The sequence below is a fragment of the Pseudonaja textilis genome, chromosome 5 (assembly GCF_049901715.1).
Source record: "Pseudonaja textilis isolate UNSWEBS1 chromosome 5, rPseTex1.2, whole genome shotgun sequence".
Lineage (NCBI taxonomy): Eukaryota > Metazoa > Chordata > Lepidosauria > Squamata > Elapidae > Pseudonaja > Pseudonaja textilis.
This window is the reverse complement of record NC_141994.1, coordinates 287,771-304,011: the sequence shown is the minus strand read 5'-3', so window position 1 is coordinate 304,011 and position 16,241 is coordinate 287,771. Positions and strand designations below refer to the sequence as shown.

Below are 16,241 nucleotides of genomic sequence, written 5' to 3'. Positions count from 1 at the left end.
GATTTTTACCCTGGAATGCTATGTTGTTGTTTTCTAAATTCTAATGTATTAAATTAAAAAAATACTTTACCTAAATATGATTTGTGTTTTGTGCTGTTGCACAACCCAGGGACTGCATTCAGCAATGTTGTACCCCACATGCATCCTATTTGTTGTATTTTAATGGGAGTCGTGGTTAATTAGATGCCAGTGACTGCTTTGGGTTGTAGAGAATTCCCTCTGTCCTCTTTAGCTGGTAGATCCTGAGATGTTTTGGAAGATGCCATTAAATGTTCTTATTTCTTCCATACTTTACATCACTTGCTAGTGTGCCTTGTGAATCAAGCCTAAAGTGTAAACAGTACTTATCAGGAGCCCTTAGACTTATACACCGCTTCACGGTGCTTTCCAGCCCTCTCTAAGCTGTTTTACAGAGTCAGCATTATTTGCCCCCAACCATCGGGGTCCTCATTTGACCCACCTTGGAAGGATGGGAGGCTGAGTCAACCTTGAGCCGGTCAGGATGAAACTGCCAAACTCATAGAGTTTATGACTGTATTTTTCTGAAAGATGCTAATCGTAATGTGAAAAACAAGGTTTCTATTGAATTTTTAAGAAGTCCTCCTATTTAAACAAAAATGTTCATTTCTTTCTTTCAGATATTGGAACGGTTCTGAAGGTGGTCTCCATCCCAAAGGAAACCTGGCATGACCTGGAGGAAGTCTTACTGGAAGAGATCACCGTCTTTCGGGTGAGGGGAAATTTTGTGAGCTGCCACCCCTGCTGCCTGCCTGCCTGCCTGCCCAGGTAGCTGCAGGTGGAGCTTAGGAGGGCCGGGCCCAACCGAGGGTATTTCGCGCTGACACTATTTCCCTCCGTTTGCTGGAATGTAAAAAAGGCCGGGAGATACAACTGTTTGCAATTGAAATCATCTGTATGTTTGAAGGTCTCATTGCCCATCTTTTCACTCCCAAAGATAATATACAACATTTATTCTACAGATGGGCAAGTGATGTTAAGGCCAGGGTGCAGCAGAAGGTCCGTTGTTCAGATGTTGGAGGGCTCCCATGACAGAGCAATTAAGAGTCCCAGTTTGAATACTGTTGATTACTGAGACATGGATTTATTTATATAAACTGGCCCAAGGTCCTTGGAAAGATGTGGCAAGAAAAGGAGGGGAATAAAATATATCTATGCTGCAATTGCAGTGGCCGGAATGCAGCACTGCAGGCTGACTCTGCCCACAGCCAGCAGTTTGATCCAACTGGCTCAAGGTTGGCTCAGCCTTCCCTCCTTCTGAGGTCGGTAAAATGAGGACGCAGATTGTCGGGCGGGGGGGGGAGACGCTGACTCTGTAAACAGCTCAGAGAGGGCTGTAGAGCCACATGAAGCCGTATATCAAGTCTACGTCCTAATGCTATTAGGGAATTAAAGAACTTAATACTTAGACTAGCCCTGAAATTTCAACACTGCATTTCTACCAGAAAGGAGCGACCCTGAGCCTTCCTCCTCCTCCTCCTCCTCCTCCTTCCTCCTCTACATTTTTCTCTTACCAGTTTCAGTAGCATTGAGGGAAACAACCATTGCAAGAGGCTTAGAAATCCTAATAAGGTGGAACTTATTTTTGCTAAGTCACAGTTAACAAAGAAAGAAAGAGGGAATCTTTACCCTGGAGATGGTATTGATTTGTTGGTTTATTGATTGATTGCTTTTATTCCCCATCATAACTCTGGGGTTCGCAGCCACATTATGCCTCCCCACAGACTCTTTTCCATATTTCTGGAAGGCTAAAAGGGTAGAAGCCAATTCATTCCAAGCAGGGGGCTCCTGCCAGAAGCCCCCGTGGGACGAACCCTGTAACAGGGACCAGCTAAGCAGACGAATTCCCACGTGAGGAGACATCCCCGTGCAGGGCCATGTTGCTGAAACTCAGTTTGTAAGCCTCAGGGACGCATCTGCCTACCTGCTTTGTAAAGACACCCTCTAACTTAAGAAGATACACTGAATTTCACTGTGGGAACCTTTGAATACCTCCATAGCAACCACACATGCAACGCAAATGTTTTAAGACATCCAGAAAGCATCCCGTTAAGCAGAGCAGCTCCTGAAATCACCTTTGATGTTAACTCTTATTTTTTGTTTCAGGAGCCCACGCCTGTTTCAGCCATGAAGATTTCCACGAAGCAGGTAGGTATAAACAGCACCTCAAAATTCTTCAGTATTTATTGAACTTTCAAAGGGCTTAATTTGGCTTCCCACTTGTGAATTCTGCCCCACCCTGTTTCCTCTTCATAAATATTTGTGATTTCTCACATGGAATCCTATAAGCAAGAAAGCGCAGCGTTCGTTCCTATGCCTTCCCAAGAGGGAAACCACCAGCCTTCTCTCTCTTGTAAGGGCTGCACTAACTTTAATGTACTTAAAGCAACCGCATCCTTTTTCCCCCCAGGCTGTTTAAGTATCAGGGTTTCCCAGTCCTAGAGGAACCTTAGAGCCCTTCAGCTGAAATCGGGGCCCTCTTTCCCAGCCTCCCCCCCCCGCCCCCCGATTGTCTCGCTTTCAATGAGGTTCAGGGCACCGAGGGCAGAATGTAGAAGGGCCCCCTTTCAGCAAACCCTGTTAGACATTCAACCCTTGTGGTCAGGGCTCGTTCCGGCCCTCTGGCCTGCAAGCAGAATCAGGGGGTTGCTTCTCAGTGCAGATGGGAAAAGAGAGAAACCGCCTAGAACTAAGGAGAGGCGTCCTGAGAGTGAGGACAATCGATCGGCGGAATGGCCTCCGGAAGGTGTGGCTGCCCCATCCCTGGAGGCTTTTAAGAAGAGGCTGTCTGGAATGGCACAGATCAGGGGGCTGGACTAGAAGACCACCAGGGTCCCTTCCCACTCTGTTATTCTGTTTAACTTTTTCAAGAACGCCAACCTTTCACCATGCGGGGTGTTCCCAGAAGGCAAGGCTAGTCCTTGAGGGGTTGCTTTCTGGGTCACCAAAAGGTGGCTGTCTCTGACTCGCTGCAGGGCAGGATTCCCTAATGGTTGGGAGCATCTCTCGGGAGGCCGGCTGAGGGTTGGTTGCTGGAGAGTTATCCTGGGGTCTTTGGCGGGCAAAGGCAGAGGGCCTGCGGAGTCCTTTCTGGTGTTACCACAAATCCCTTTTTTAGTGTTAAATTTAAAAAGGCAAGAACGTGTTTCTTTTATTGACTTTGATTATAATGATTTATGATGTATTGATCATAAATGTGCTGGAAACCCCATTCAATATTAGGAACCTGTCTAAAATGAATGTATTTGACATGAAGTATTTTGCCTGGAATTTCTTCCACTGCAGAAAGGGAGAGAGAGGGGGGTTTAAATGAATGTGCTATTGTGAGAGGAAAAAAACTATGCTGCAGACTTTGCTGAGGTGCCAAGGGTGTGTGCGTGTGTGAATATCAGAGTGCTCTGCTTTTGATTATTTCCACATTCTTTTTTAAGAGAGCCGATTCCGTGTATAACATGGAGCCCAGCATTTAAGGACGGCTTTTCCGACCCAAGTTCTCTCCGTGTATTCAGGAGGGATTACACTCTCCCCCCGCCCCCCCATCTCTGACAAATAAATCCCCAGCATTAAAGCGCCCTTCATCTACGGAGGCCCAAGTCATGTGTGTAAAGCGGGGCCTATAAAGTGTCAGTCTGGCTGCAACACAGCCATGCAATGCGCTCTGACGGGCTTCTGGCCTCACCCACCGCTTGCACCGAGGGGGCCTTGGAGAGCAGGTTGGTTCCTGTTCCAGAACCTTCGAGGTTTCAAAGTCTTTGCTGCATCGCCGTTCCTCTTCCGGGAAGGAGGAAACTTTCTTGGGATGAAATGATGGATTTATTATCTCGTGGTGTGCAAAATATTAGGGTGAATTTCCACCCGTTGGCTGAAAGAAAGGCCTTTCTCCTCGTGGTCAGGGAAGAAGCAGCGAAGGGTCCCCTGCAGGGGCTTCCAGGCATCTGGGCTGAGCCCAGGGCCTTTTCCTCCCTCGTTTCCAGGGCTGTGCAGGGCTTGGATTTCCTCTCCAGAGTAAGCCTTGGCAGGGAGAGGAGCAGCTGACTTAAAAAGCTGCAGACCAGGGGAAGAGTTGTGTCCCCAAGTAGTCCGAAGCTCTTCTGGCAGGTTATCTCTGCAAATCTGCTCCTGCACAGCCCTCCGAATTTCTGGTTCCATGAAGTAATTTGTAGCTGGCCGCGGTTGGCTTGAAATGAAGCCTGCAAAGCATTTGGCACCTGAATATCGGAGCTCACACATTCAAATGAGGCCCAATAAAGCAGATTAAAAGATACTGGGTGCACCATGCAGGATGGCGTGTCAATGGATGGATTGATGGGTGAGAAATAAAAACGGGGAGGAGGACCTCTGTAAGTAGACTCAACTGCCTTGTTTGCTGCCTCTAATAATGAGCAAAAAGATTCCTTGTGGAGTTCCACTTCCCATTAAAAAATTAGGAGCTTCTCTTTCTGGGAGGGAGGGGCAGCTGCATAATTCTACAAGTCCCACAATATATATTGTTTGTGTTGCCTGAAACCGTGGTAGAAGTTGCTCCTGCACAGCCTTGAGTGCAACCCTTGGCCCCGCGGAGCACTTTACGGTTGCCTCCTTCTTCTCTTTCCAACCGTGCAGCAACAGCTCTACATCGGCTCGGCGGTTGGAGTCTCCCAGCTTCCTCTGCACCGCTGTGACGTCTACGGGAAAGCCTGCGCAGAGTGCTGCCTGGCCAGGGACCCCTATTGCGCTTGGGATGGTGCTTCCTGCTCCCGCTACTTTCCCACGGCCAAGAGGCAAGTCCGACCATCTGACCCCAACGCTCCCTCGGTCCCACGGGCAGCCTGCTCTGGGCAGCTTTGGGAGCTCTGGGACTGCGCCACGGACACCCATGTGACAAGCGGTGTTCATAAACCACCAAGGCTCCAGTTCACCCTCCCTTAGTTTTAGTGCCAATACCTGGTGATTCGGTGGTTCGTTTCTTCCAGGAGCGCCATTGCCTGGCACATCAGTAATCTGGGCGACGTGGATGGAAAGAAACACACAACTCATTTTATAGTCGGTGGAGGGGAGGCAAACTCTTGTGGGCCGCCCCTCCACAGCCCCACTTGCCATGGGATGCGCCAACTTGGAAATGTCACATCAGATGTGTTTTTTCCCCCAAAGGTCCTTGGCCAGGTCCTCACACCCTCCTTGACTGTCTCTTTGGAGCCGCCTTGCTTCTGGGCTAAAGGGGGTTTGTTGTTTACTGAAGCAACTAAAAAGTAGCCAAAGGGAGAAAGCGGGGAGGCCTGGTGACTTTGCCTCTGCCGGCTCCTTAGATCCTTCGCAGGCCTCTCCGTCCCCTCCTCTGCCCTCCATTAGGCTTGGCCTATTCCTGGGGGAGAAACAAGTGCTGTTTAAGCGGGGGGCTTCCATCACAAAAGGATCATCATCATCATCATCGTGACATTTCTTGGGCCTGCAGCCCTGGGCTTTGCAGTTCCTGCTTGTCCCTACCAGGCCTTGCTAGGCCAACCATGGAAAAATCCGCCTGCCTCAATCCACATGATTCCTTAGGAAGATCCCAAGCTCTGAGTCCTGTTCCTATGGCACTAACTCAAACCATGACTCATGCCGTGAATTGCTGCTTATCAGAGCCTTTCCTTATTTACGACTATTATATAATTATTTTCATAAAGGAAAAGAGGCTTCTTCTGGAACCGTCATGAGAAGTGGAATTTTGCATTTATTTATTTCAGAAACAAATACACTCCTTTCAGAGAAAAGCCTTACAAAAACCTTACACCAAGATGAAGAGAAAAAAGTTTTTTAAAAAATCACAACTTAAAACTAGAACCTGTCTTTAAAAGGCAGGAGTAAGCATGGGCATAAAACAACCACTTATTTGTTAACCAATTTGATCCTTTTTGCTAATTTAAGGAGTGGTATGGGGACTGGATGTTGGTCGATATTTTCCAGAGCAATTGATGAATGTTCTAGTTCCTTTTGAAACAATGGGGCAAAATGTTCTTTCTGACATCTGTTAAGCTTTCCAGAAAAAAAGGCAAGGATGCCTGAGCCGTGCCCCTTTCTTCCTGGCCTTTGACTTCCGATGTGATTTCAGGGTTTGCAGTCCCCCCACCTCCTCTTAGCCCTCTCTCCTCCCCTCCCCTCCCTTTGGCTGCCTTCTAATTTGCTCGGTCTCCCTTTTCTTCAGCTTCTAGCAACCTCCCTGTTTTCTCTCCTTTTCCTCAAGGTTCCACTTGTGGGGACTGAACGGGGATCTTGTGTCTCTGGTCTTTTGCAATAGGAACACAACAGGAACAGTGTTTGGTGGTTTTTTTAAAATTATTTTTGCAACATCCTCTTTTAAAAACAATAATAACATACGAAGTTTCAAAACAAAACTTAATTAAGCCTCTGGTAGCTCATCATCGTGCTCAGGACTTCCTATGTTCCCAATAATTTCTTTTAACAGACAAAGATTTTGCAAAGGATGCCCTCAAGTTGGGAGGTTAGAGTTTCAGAAAAGCCCAAAGAAACCTCTGTTAGAAACGGCTGTTCCATGAACAGGACGGTTCTTAAATAAGCACACCTTCATTTTTGATGGAGGCTACCAGTATGCTTATCAATCTAGTTCTGTTCATACTAGGTCCTAAAGCTAAAATGAATATAGGAAAAGGAGAAGGTGGCATCCTGGCTGAGCCTCTCTTGATCCTCCTGTGAGAACGCTTGCCAGAGAAGAAAGTGCAAACCCAAGACTGGGAAATCATCAGAAGTTCACAGGGGACATGTGGGGAAGAACAAGAACAAAAACGCAGAGAGGAGACGTTAGGACACATCAATGGAATTTCCTTTAGCGGGAAAATCAAATTACTTGAGTTAGCGAACGCTTGGCTGGTCTTATTTTCAGAGGCAAGAAGAGGCACTTTAGATTTATTTGTGCATTCATAAAAGTTACACCGAATGTGCGTGTTGTGCTCTTATTGATCCAACTGTCTACAGATCCATCTGTAACTTTTGTGATAAGCAAAGCACATTTACAGTCTTGGCTAGAATATTCCTAGAAATAATGAATCGGAAGCATTGATTTTTAAGCACAGCCCTGCCTGGAAATTATTTATGATATCTTTTTCACAAATGTTGATGGATTAATTCTTCCGTTTTTTGGCACTGGATCAGATTCCTGAATGTGTCCTTTGTTTTAATATCTTGACACGTTTACTGGGCGAATGAGGCTTCATCCTATGGCCCATTTGCATTTTGGAGCAGTCTAGAATGTCAATTTCATTTTTAAAAGTGCCACAAATGCCATGAATGTGATGAAACAGTGTGGTTTTTTCTCTCTCTCTCTCTTTCCCCCCACCCCTGATTCCTGCAGGCGCACCAGGAGACAGGACATCCGGAATGGAGACCCTCTCACCCACTGCTCAGACCTCCAGCATCCCGGTGAGTTTGGATTTGTAAGGTCAACACACAACGGACACAGTTCACAAGGCTGGACGAGGCTGGAGCCAAACAGCTGAGCGGACTCTTCACTTTGGTCTCCTGGAAGTCCATAGCGGGGAAAGTGACACACCCACTCCCTCAATTCTCTGCATTTTAACTTGATGAAACTCCAACTCCAAACTCTTTCGTGTGTGTGTGTGTGTGTGTGTGTGTGTGTGTGTGTGTTCCCTGCTTCCCTGAGGTCATCCCAGGCATAAAGAGAGGCCTCCTGCTCTCTCTTCCCTGTCCTCACCTTCCAATTCAGAAGGAAAGCATTCTGCAAAAGGCAGCAGCTCCCTCTGCCAGATAAAGGAGGCCATTGCCACATTTTGCTGATCAATCCCAATGCCACGACTTGAGTTTGGGGGAGCCGAGACAGGAAGCTTGCAGGTGGGCAAATAGGCAAACAAGGCAGGGAGCAGAAAAGTCGAGGAAAGGCTTGTCACAGCATCCGGGAACAGAGGGATCCTTCTGGTCCAAGATTTAGAACGTCGACTGCTGGCTGCCTTTGAACATCGCTGTGTCTAATTCTTCCTTTCAACTCTTTTTCCCGCTTGGTGATTTCCAAGCGCCTCCCCATCTCTCTCCAATGAATCAGCTTTGCTCCAAACAACCGCCTTTTTTAAACAAAAAAAGTCATCCCACTTGCATCCCGGAACAAACAGTGGGGACATCTGAATGGCTGACTCCCTAAAGGTTTAATATCGGCTGATTTGCTTAGCTGTTTCTTCCCTGAGACTCTCCCTCCTTGGACTCTGAAAGCTGAAGCTCATTAAGGTGATATGTTGGATTAGTCTGTCACCGAGATGAAAGCAGCCGGCCAGCTTCTTGGCTTCCTCCTGGGACAGCAGTGTAAAAAACAGGTTTTCTTTGCCAAAGTGGGCCACCGCCAATGGGGTCTACAATGGATGGCCCTGTAGGAGGCAGCCTATCTTCCACTCGGAGAACGACTGCCAAGCTCTTGGCCCCTGAAAGCCCCTAGGAGACTGCCATTAATAAAGATAATCTGGGATCCAGACCCTGCCATGGACTCAGAAGGAAGAGGAGGAGGAGGAGGAGGAGGAGGAGGAGGAGGAGGAGGAAGAAGAAGAAGAAGAAGAAGAAGAAGAAGAAGAAGAAGAAGAAGAAGAAGAAGAAGAAGAAGAAGAAGAAGAAGAAGAAGAAGAAGAAGAAGAAGAAGAAGAAGAAGAAGAAGAAGAAGAAGAAGAAAGACCCCGTGGAAGCCAAGGGGCAGGGCAAAGGTTAACTATTTTATCTTGGGATTAGCATTCACCAGCATCTCTGACAAATGACAGCCGCAGAAAATGTGCCACGAGAAAGTGGCCCCAGCCCATGCAAAGCCAGCCATGCCAAGCAAATGGGCTTAGACGTGCCTCAGTCTGCGCAACATTGAGGTGGGAGTCTTTCAGGGGCCAAGGAGGATTCGGGGGTGGCCAAAGATGCACCAGGGGAACGGAAAGAGCCCTCGGTGCCATTCCAAAACGGCCGACCCCAGACCATTGGAATAGGCTGGCAAATACACAACCCACGTCCACCTGGGAGCTGGCAGAAAAGGGCTGGCCTAAATCCTGCCACTTATCAACGGCTGGTCTCCTACCTCTTTTGAGGGCAGGGAATAGGGCTGGCCTCACCTACTGCAGGCCAGGTGATGAAAGGGGTTGGGGATCCCCCTGGCTTTGTTGCCTCTTTGAACGAGCACTACCTGCAAGGGGGCAGGTAGGGAGAATTCGTGGGGTGCTTGGAAGGGCGGGTTTGCTACCTGTATCAGGACCAGCTAAGCAACCAGGACAGGCTTAAGAGGAAACTCAGGGTGAAGCAGAAGGAATGTCCTGCTCGCTGCCCCTGTTGCTTTGGGGCTGTTCCCTCCCATGAGAAGAGAATCCAGCTTGGCCAACTCCCACATTCTGTTGGATGCCTTCAGCTTCCAGCTCTGCCTCGGCTGCGGTGGGCTTGCTTTAACCACTCGGAGGTGAAGCCGGAGCTCCTGCCGTCTTTACCAAAGAGAGTCTCCAGGGTCTGAGAAGACCCCACAGGGCACCTTCTGATCTTCACCTCCCGTGGGCTCCTCTGGCTCTCCCGCTACGGGTGATCCTGGCAGGTGGGATGATGGGCAACGGGAGGCAAATGCCCAAGTGGTCCTGTGGTTCCTGAAAGTAGGAATGGGGGGAAGGTTCAGCCATGCGAAACGGGCCAGTAGAAGCAGTGGGAGCACCATAATGTCCCCAGGGGCCACCAAAGCAACCAAGGCCCTGTGTCCTTATGCAGCACAGCACCAGCATTATTTCCAAAAGGCATCTGCTCCATGCTTGGAAAACAAGCTGAACATCCTTGGGCTTGTTGTTCTCAGGATGTGACAAGGACTGGCGGGACAATACCTGGTCAAATTAATTCTGGTGTCCCATCTGTCCTGAAAAGCAAGCCAAATGTCCACGATGGGCCGGAGGAGATTGGCCAGAGCAACTGAAACTGGTTGCTTAGAGCAGTGGTCCCCAACCTTTTTTGCACCAGGGACCAGTTTCACGCAGAAACGCTTTTTCAAGGACCCGCCAAGAAATTGCACACATAACACCAACACTACACACCTTTCCTTTCCAGCCGGTCAGGTGTGGATCAGCTCCGAAGCTGGGCAGCCGCTTCCCTGGTGGTGGGGCCGAGGCTGCCGCCCGGGGAGCGTCCGCTGCTTTCCCTCACCAGGGCCAGGTGGTGGCATGTTGCCCTGCGCCGCGTGGCTCCCGCCTGGCAGCGCGCTTCTCGGCACTAGGCAGCGGGGTTGCCCAAGGAGCCCAGCCGGCCAGGCGAGGGGAAGGCAGCGAGGGCCCTGCTGGGCTGGGGCGGAAAACCTGCTTGGCAAGGGGCCGGGGAAGCCTGCAGGCGGAGGACCAAGCACGCTGGGAGGCAGAGATTTAGCCAAGGCCGTCAGACGGAGAGACGGCTGGTCTGTGGCTGCCCAGCTCCCTTTTCCTGCTGCTCACCTGAGTGGCCTGTAGCCGCGTGTCGGTGAGGCGATCGAAGAAGAGCTTCACCAGAGCCTTGACCAGGTCACCGGCCGCTTCCGAAGAGAGTGAGGGCAGTTCGTGCAGGCTGGGATCAAGGTAATCGGTGGCAGAGTAGCCTCGCAGAACTCCTGGCATAAGCCCGGTGAATCGGGAGCCTCCTTCTTAGAGAGAGCAGCTTCTCCACAGCTACCACGTCCCCCTTTTCTCCAGCCACACACAATGTGGAGCTGACGTTTTTGGTCAAGCGAGGCTGAGGGACAGCATCAAAGCCAGCGCTTGATCCAGCACGTTGGAACAAGATGGCACCAAAGCAAAGTAGGCAGCCCGGTCCCAAATGATCCACGAACTGGTACCGGTCCGTGGACCGGTGGTTGGGGACCCCTGGCTTAGAGTTAATCCCAGATCCCGGCCTGCTACATGCCTCTCTTCCTTGTCCAGAGTGGGTAGCAATCAAGGTTGCTCCTTCTACAAACAGCATCAAGTTATAGCTGTGGCAGCTCCTGGCTGACAAGAGTAGCACAAGTCCTGGATTTATGTTATTCCAGGGATGAGGTAAGTAACATAAACCCTAGATTTTATTTGCCGCAGCCTCTGTGGCATCTAGTCAGCTCCTAGCACAGACATTGAAAAACATCCCAGGATAAGGTAGTGGCAAAGTGTCTCTGGGCTTTTTATGAAGCTACCAGGAGCTGATTGTTTATTTTTTAAAGAAGAAATGTACCCACAAGCACACACACACACACACACACGTTTTCCAAGTCAGATGTACATAATTGTTGCAAAGCATCACTGCTTTGCAAGACCTGATTTTGCTCTTTTTCCAACCGCATTCCCTGGATGGCAGAGTCCTCTTCTACGTACAGAGGGCTCTGAAGGACCGCAGGTGGCCAACTTGCAGCTTAAATAATGCCTCTTCTTACTGCTTTTTGCAGATAACCCAAGCGGGACTGGGCTGGAAGAGAAGATTATCTATGGAGTAGAGAACAGCAGTACTTTCCTGGAGTGCAGCCCAAAATCCCAACGTGCTTTGGTCTACTGGCAGTTTCAGAAGCAAAATGAGGAGCGGAAAGAAGAGGTAAGCGCAGGTGCTCAAAGGTTGTGTCCCTGAATTCTGATGGTCTTCATCATCATCATCATCATCACCATCCCTTATCTCACCTCCCTCTGAGAACTTCCATTTAGCCCGAGACCAGCTTAGCCTGCATCCTGCAAGGGCAGCCATAAAAGCTGCTCATTTCGTCCATTCCAACGTCCAGTGAGAGGAAGGAAGTTCTCCTCCTGGGTGATGGAAGCTGCTCGGCAGTCGTCTCTGACGCATCTCCCCACAGACCGGTTGCCCCCAGAATGCGGTTGGGCTCTGTGTGTTCCAAGGGGGCTTAGCGAGAATGCAGGGGGCTGAGCAGCCCGGAAGGTCCCATCCTCCATCACCTCACTGGCAGAGGGGAAGCCCCTTTTCCAAGCAAGCTGGAGAGCTTTGCCTGAGCTGGGGAAGGAGGCGGAGGCAAGAAGAAAGGAAACAATTGTAAAAGGCAGAAACCCCTATTTTATATGAAGGATTCATCGTTCATTCATTGCTTGGCAATAGCTACGCTTTTTGTGGGACTAGATTCCCACAGTCTTCTCGGATTCATTTTATAAACCATGGGAAAAAATAGGCCGTCTTTCTGTTTCCCTCCATGTGTTGGGCAAGGCTCCCATCAGCCACAGCCATTCCGTGCTGACTCAAGATGGAACTCAGAATCCCATCAGTCTGGATGGCATCAACGATTAACATCAATCACAGAACATCGATTTTGTTCTGAACCATAAGGAAAACGTGGATTGAATGTGTTCTATTCTTAACATGATGAAATATATTGATTCAAATACACACTGTAGCTGCTTTAATCCAAATACACAGACGTATCTCCTTGCCAATTTAATTTTGCTTATGGAACAGTGGGAACAAAAAGGGAGAGAGATGGTGTTTTGCAGGGTGAGTAACTTTCCCAATGTGTGGACTTCAAGAATTCTGAGCATTTCACTCCCTTCTTTTATAACGTTGTAGGGTTTGTTTGTTTTATATACTATTAATAAAAGGAGGAAAGAGAAAGAAAAATAATTCTCCACAATAGCTGAGATCAGTAGGAACCCACCGTCCTGGATTTTCCTTATTTGGGGAACCCAGGAGTAGAAGTTGCGAGGTTGCAAGCCCAGCTTGAAAGTCACTCAGAGGGATTGTTTTGATTATTAGGTCTCCTCTGACTTCATATGGAGGAATAAATACATCCATTTATCACCATGATTGTTTGTCTGTAGTTTGACACCATGCTTTTATTGCTTTCAAATGTTCTTTTCACATTAAAGATGGATATTGTAACATTCAGTGGGTTAAATAAGGTAGTTCTGATCATTTATTGTGTATGCAGAACAGCATCACAACAATGTTACTAATGAATTTGGTTTATTTATTGTTTAAACATGTCCATAAATATAGAATAAGGGAAACACTGTATTTCTAACACTAGCGTGCATTCATTTTTCGAACTATCCAAGTACCTTCCTTCCTTCCTTCCTTTCTTTCTTCTCTACCTCCTCCTCCTCCTCCTCCTCCTCCTTCTTCTTTTGTTCAAAAAAAGCCTGAGAAATAGCCTAGAGCGGTAGAAAACCTCATCCAATGAGCCTATCACGGCCGAACATAGTTCCGGGCCCTTCTTTTCAGACTCAGACAGAACGGGGGTTCCCTGCTTAAACAGGAACATTCTTCTTTCTTCTCCACAGATCAAAGCAAGTGACCGCTTGATCCGGACCGAGCAAGGTCTTCTGCTCCGGAGCTTGCAGCGGAAGGACTCGGGGCTCTACTTCTGCTACGCTGTGGAGCATGGCTTCATGCAAACCCTCCTCAAGGTCACCTTGGAGATCATAGACACGGAACACCTGGAAGAGCTTCTTCATAGGGAAGAAGAAGGAGACACCTCCAAGGTCAAGGAGGCCTCCAACGGCATGACGCCCATCCAGAAAGTGTGGTATAGAGACTTCATGCAGCTCATCAACCATCCCAACCTAAACACAATGGATGAATTCTGTGAGCAGGTGTGGAAACGGGACCGCAAACAACGCCGGCAGAGACCTGCTAATGCCCAGGTGAACCCAAACAAGTGGAAGCATCTACAGGAAAATAAGAAAGGTAGGAACAGAAGGACCCACGAGTTTGAGAGGGCACCACGAAGTGTCTGAGCGACAATTACCTCCAAAAACAAAACCTTTGATCCAAGTGAAGCCTTGCATAACTGGAAATGAGATGCAATACAGATGAACGTTTTCTATGGCATTGATGTGGATGTTTACAAAGAGCTGGGAAGCTTGAATGATTTCTGCTTGGCTGAAAATGGGCCCAGTTTGCTGAAACATTTCCCATTGGGCTCGTCTCGTTGACCCCTGACATTTCTGGAACATACGCTGACTCCGAAACCAGCATATAGTTTTGTGGTTGCGCGGTGAGATGAACTTGGCATTTCTCTTTGGACTGAAGTGAAAAGGGCTATCATTGGTCAGGCCGCCATTTTGAAAAAGGATTATGAGGAGAGCAAATGCTCTCTGGGACCTTCTCTTGAACTTGACTGAAGAACTGCATGGGCTTTGGAAAGCTAAGAGACAGAACCTTCACACTTGGTTGTATGCAAGACTTATACACCCTTTTTGTCTTGTTTATAAATGTGCTGGAAGAATGGAATTAATACTGTATGCAATTAGAGTCACATGGACCTCAACCATTCAATACCTGAAGCCGTGGCAACAGCAGAGGGATTACTCTGGCCCTACTACTGATGACTTCCCTAACCTTTGACTTAAAGATGTATTTTATTAAACAACTATTTAAATATACCACAACCAATATGCAGTCAAAGATAGCTCTTTTGGGGGGTGGGGAATAGAATAGGCTTTTTGTCTGATAATATTCTGATATTCTAATTGTTTTTTGTTTTTTTTTAATTAGGAAAAAAGCTCCAGGTTTACTTTTGCTCAGTTTTAATTTCCCGCTTATGAAATTGAGTCAAACAATAAGCAAACTCAACTAAACTGCAGGTGATTTATATTATAAGTACCTTTTATCTAGTTCCTTAGCAGAGCTATTCTGACAAGGGTTTTGCCCCGTGGAATATTTCTCTTCCCTCATTTCTCCCATGTTCAGCCTGTGCTTCTTCGTCTTATCTTATGCTTTGATACAAAGAGAAACCGATTGAAACAATGAAGGGAAACTCAAATGACTTAAGCTGTATATTTTCTTTTTAAAAAATTTTGAAAGACTGTGAATAGCATTAAAATATTTCTTCTGCTCATGATCTTGTTATATGGATGGGAATAATAGAACACCGTCGGATGAAAAATCCTTGATTTGTTGACAGATTATAGCGGTGGCTTTCAGTTGGTCTGGAGAAGCAAAATATCCCTCAGTTAATAAAGCACCAGACTTGCTTGCCCACAGTACGAAGCAGGCGATATTGCGTCATATTTGCGATAAGACACAAATCCAAGTTAATGCGTGAAAATTTGATCTGAAATAATCATTGTAAACGGGACACATCCTATGTCTTGGGATGTGACACGGGGTCAAAGGTGAATTCCCTGAAGATTAAAAATCTGTAAACCACTGAGTTAGCAAAACTAGGATCCTGTCCAAGCTACCCTAAGAAAGGTAAAACATGACAAACATCCCATATGTCATATCCACCCTAATGCGCAGTGTGTAATGCACTGACCTGTAGTGAATTAAAAGCGTATGGAATTAGAAACTGCACTATTGCATTGATGGATGCAAGGTTTCTCCTCTCTATAATTACTATCAATTCATCATGACTAATAAAAGTTCCACTGATTTCCACTGAGATCTATCCAAATTTTGCTCATTTTGAACCAAACCCAGTATACTCTTTTTTCCTTGGGCATCTCTTTTGGATCTTCCAAAAATAGCGTTCCCAGAATCTCATACATTTTGAATACAGGAAGCATCTGTATTAATGCTTGAACTTGCAAACCTGTTTGGATTATTTAAAGTGTACTGAGAATTTCAAAAGTTATGAAGATTTTGCTCTGCACTTCTCATGATAACAAATAACTTCTATCAGCAGTTTTTGAACAGGAGGGCTAACTCCACAAATCTTGATGTATCTTCCAGTAATGAGCTTTTTAAAAAAAATGACAAAATGCACCATATTTTTTATTCTTCAGCAGGCATTTTAAGTTGCAGTAATTAAATCTGAATGTGAATATTAGTGTGTGTGTGTGTGTGTGTGTGTGTGTGTGTGTGTACATGACTATTCTGCAGTCCTAACCTAACCAATTTATTTTGGCAGAGTTTGCAATGAATTTACTGGATTAAACAGGATTAGAAATGTGGTCCCAGGAGCAGATTCGAGAAGGCAGACATTTGATTGTGTGGATGAAATGTTGTGAGTTCACCCATCGCCCTCAGTCATGGTTTTAATGATGGCTTGTTGTTTAAACCACAGTAAACACAAGAAGCTACGGAAACTTGATTGTACCTTAACTCAATATTTGAAGTCAGCTATAGTTCTCTTTATAAAATAGCTTGCAATTCATGCACATGTTGGACTGAACTGCAGCAGAACCGTGCAAAGCAGCAGCCTGAGCTCCCCTTGGGCTGAGGTTTTGTGTCTGCTGAAGAGCGTCTGTCTTACTCAAGGAGTGTCTGTTTCACTCCTTGCCAGCCAAATGAGCCACAGGTGTGGTAGTTATGTCAACCTGTGAACTTTATCCTAGTATAATGTACTGATGGGCCATGAGGTGAAATGA

At 47.1% G+C, this 16,241-nt stretch overlaps 1 protein-coding gene across 1 annotated transcript in view; it reads left to right on the top strand.

Moving 5' to 3' along the window:
* The window catches only part of SEMA3A (semaphorin 3A), a 140,724-nt gene extending 126,406 nt beyond the window's left edge, over positions 1-14,318 (top strand). The window contains exons 12-17 of the mRNA XM_026713110.2: positions 639-730; positions 2,125-2,166; positions 4,621-4,778; positions 7,346-7,413; positions 11,381-11,523; positions 13,209-14,318. Coding sequence (XP_026568895.1) covers positions 639-730; positions 2,125-2,166; positions 4,621-4,778; positions 7,346-7,413; positions 11,381-11,523; positions 13,209-13,664 — 959 coding nt within the window. The 3' untranslated portion in view covers positions 13,665-14,318. The remainder of the gene's footprint in view (positions 1-638; positions 731-2,124; positions 2,167-4,620; positions 4,779-7,345; positions 7,414-11,380; positions 11,524-13,208) is intronic.
* The last annotated feature ends 1,923 nt before the right edge of the window (positions 14,319-16,241 follow it).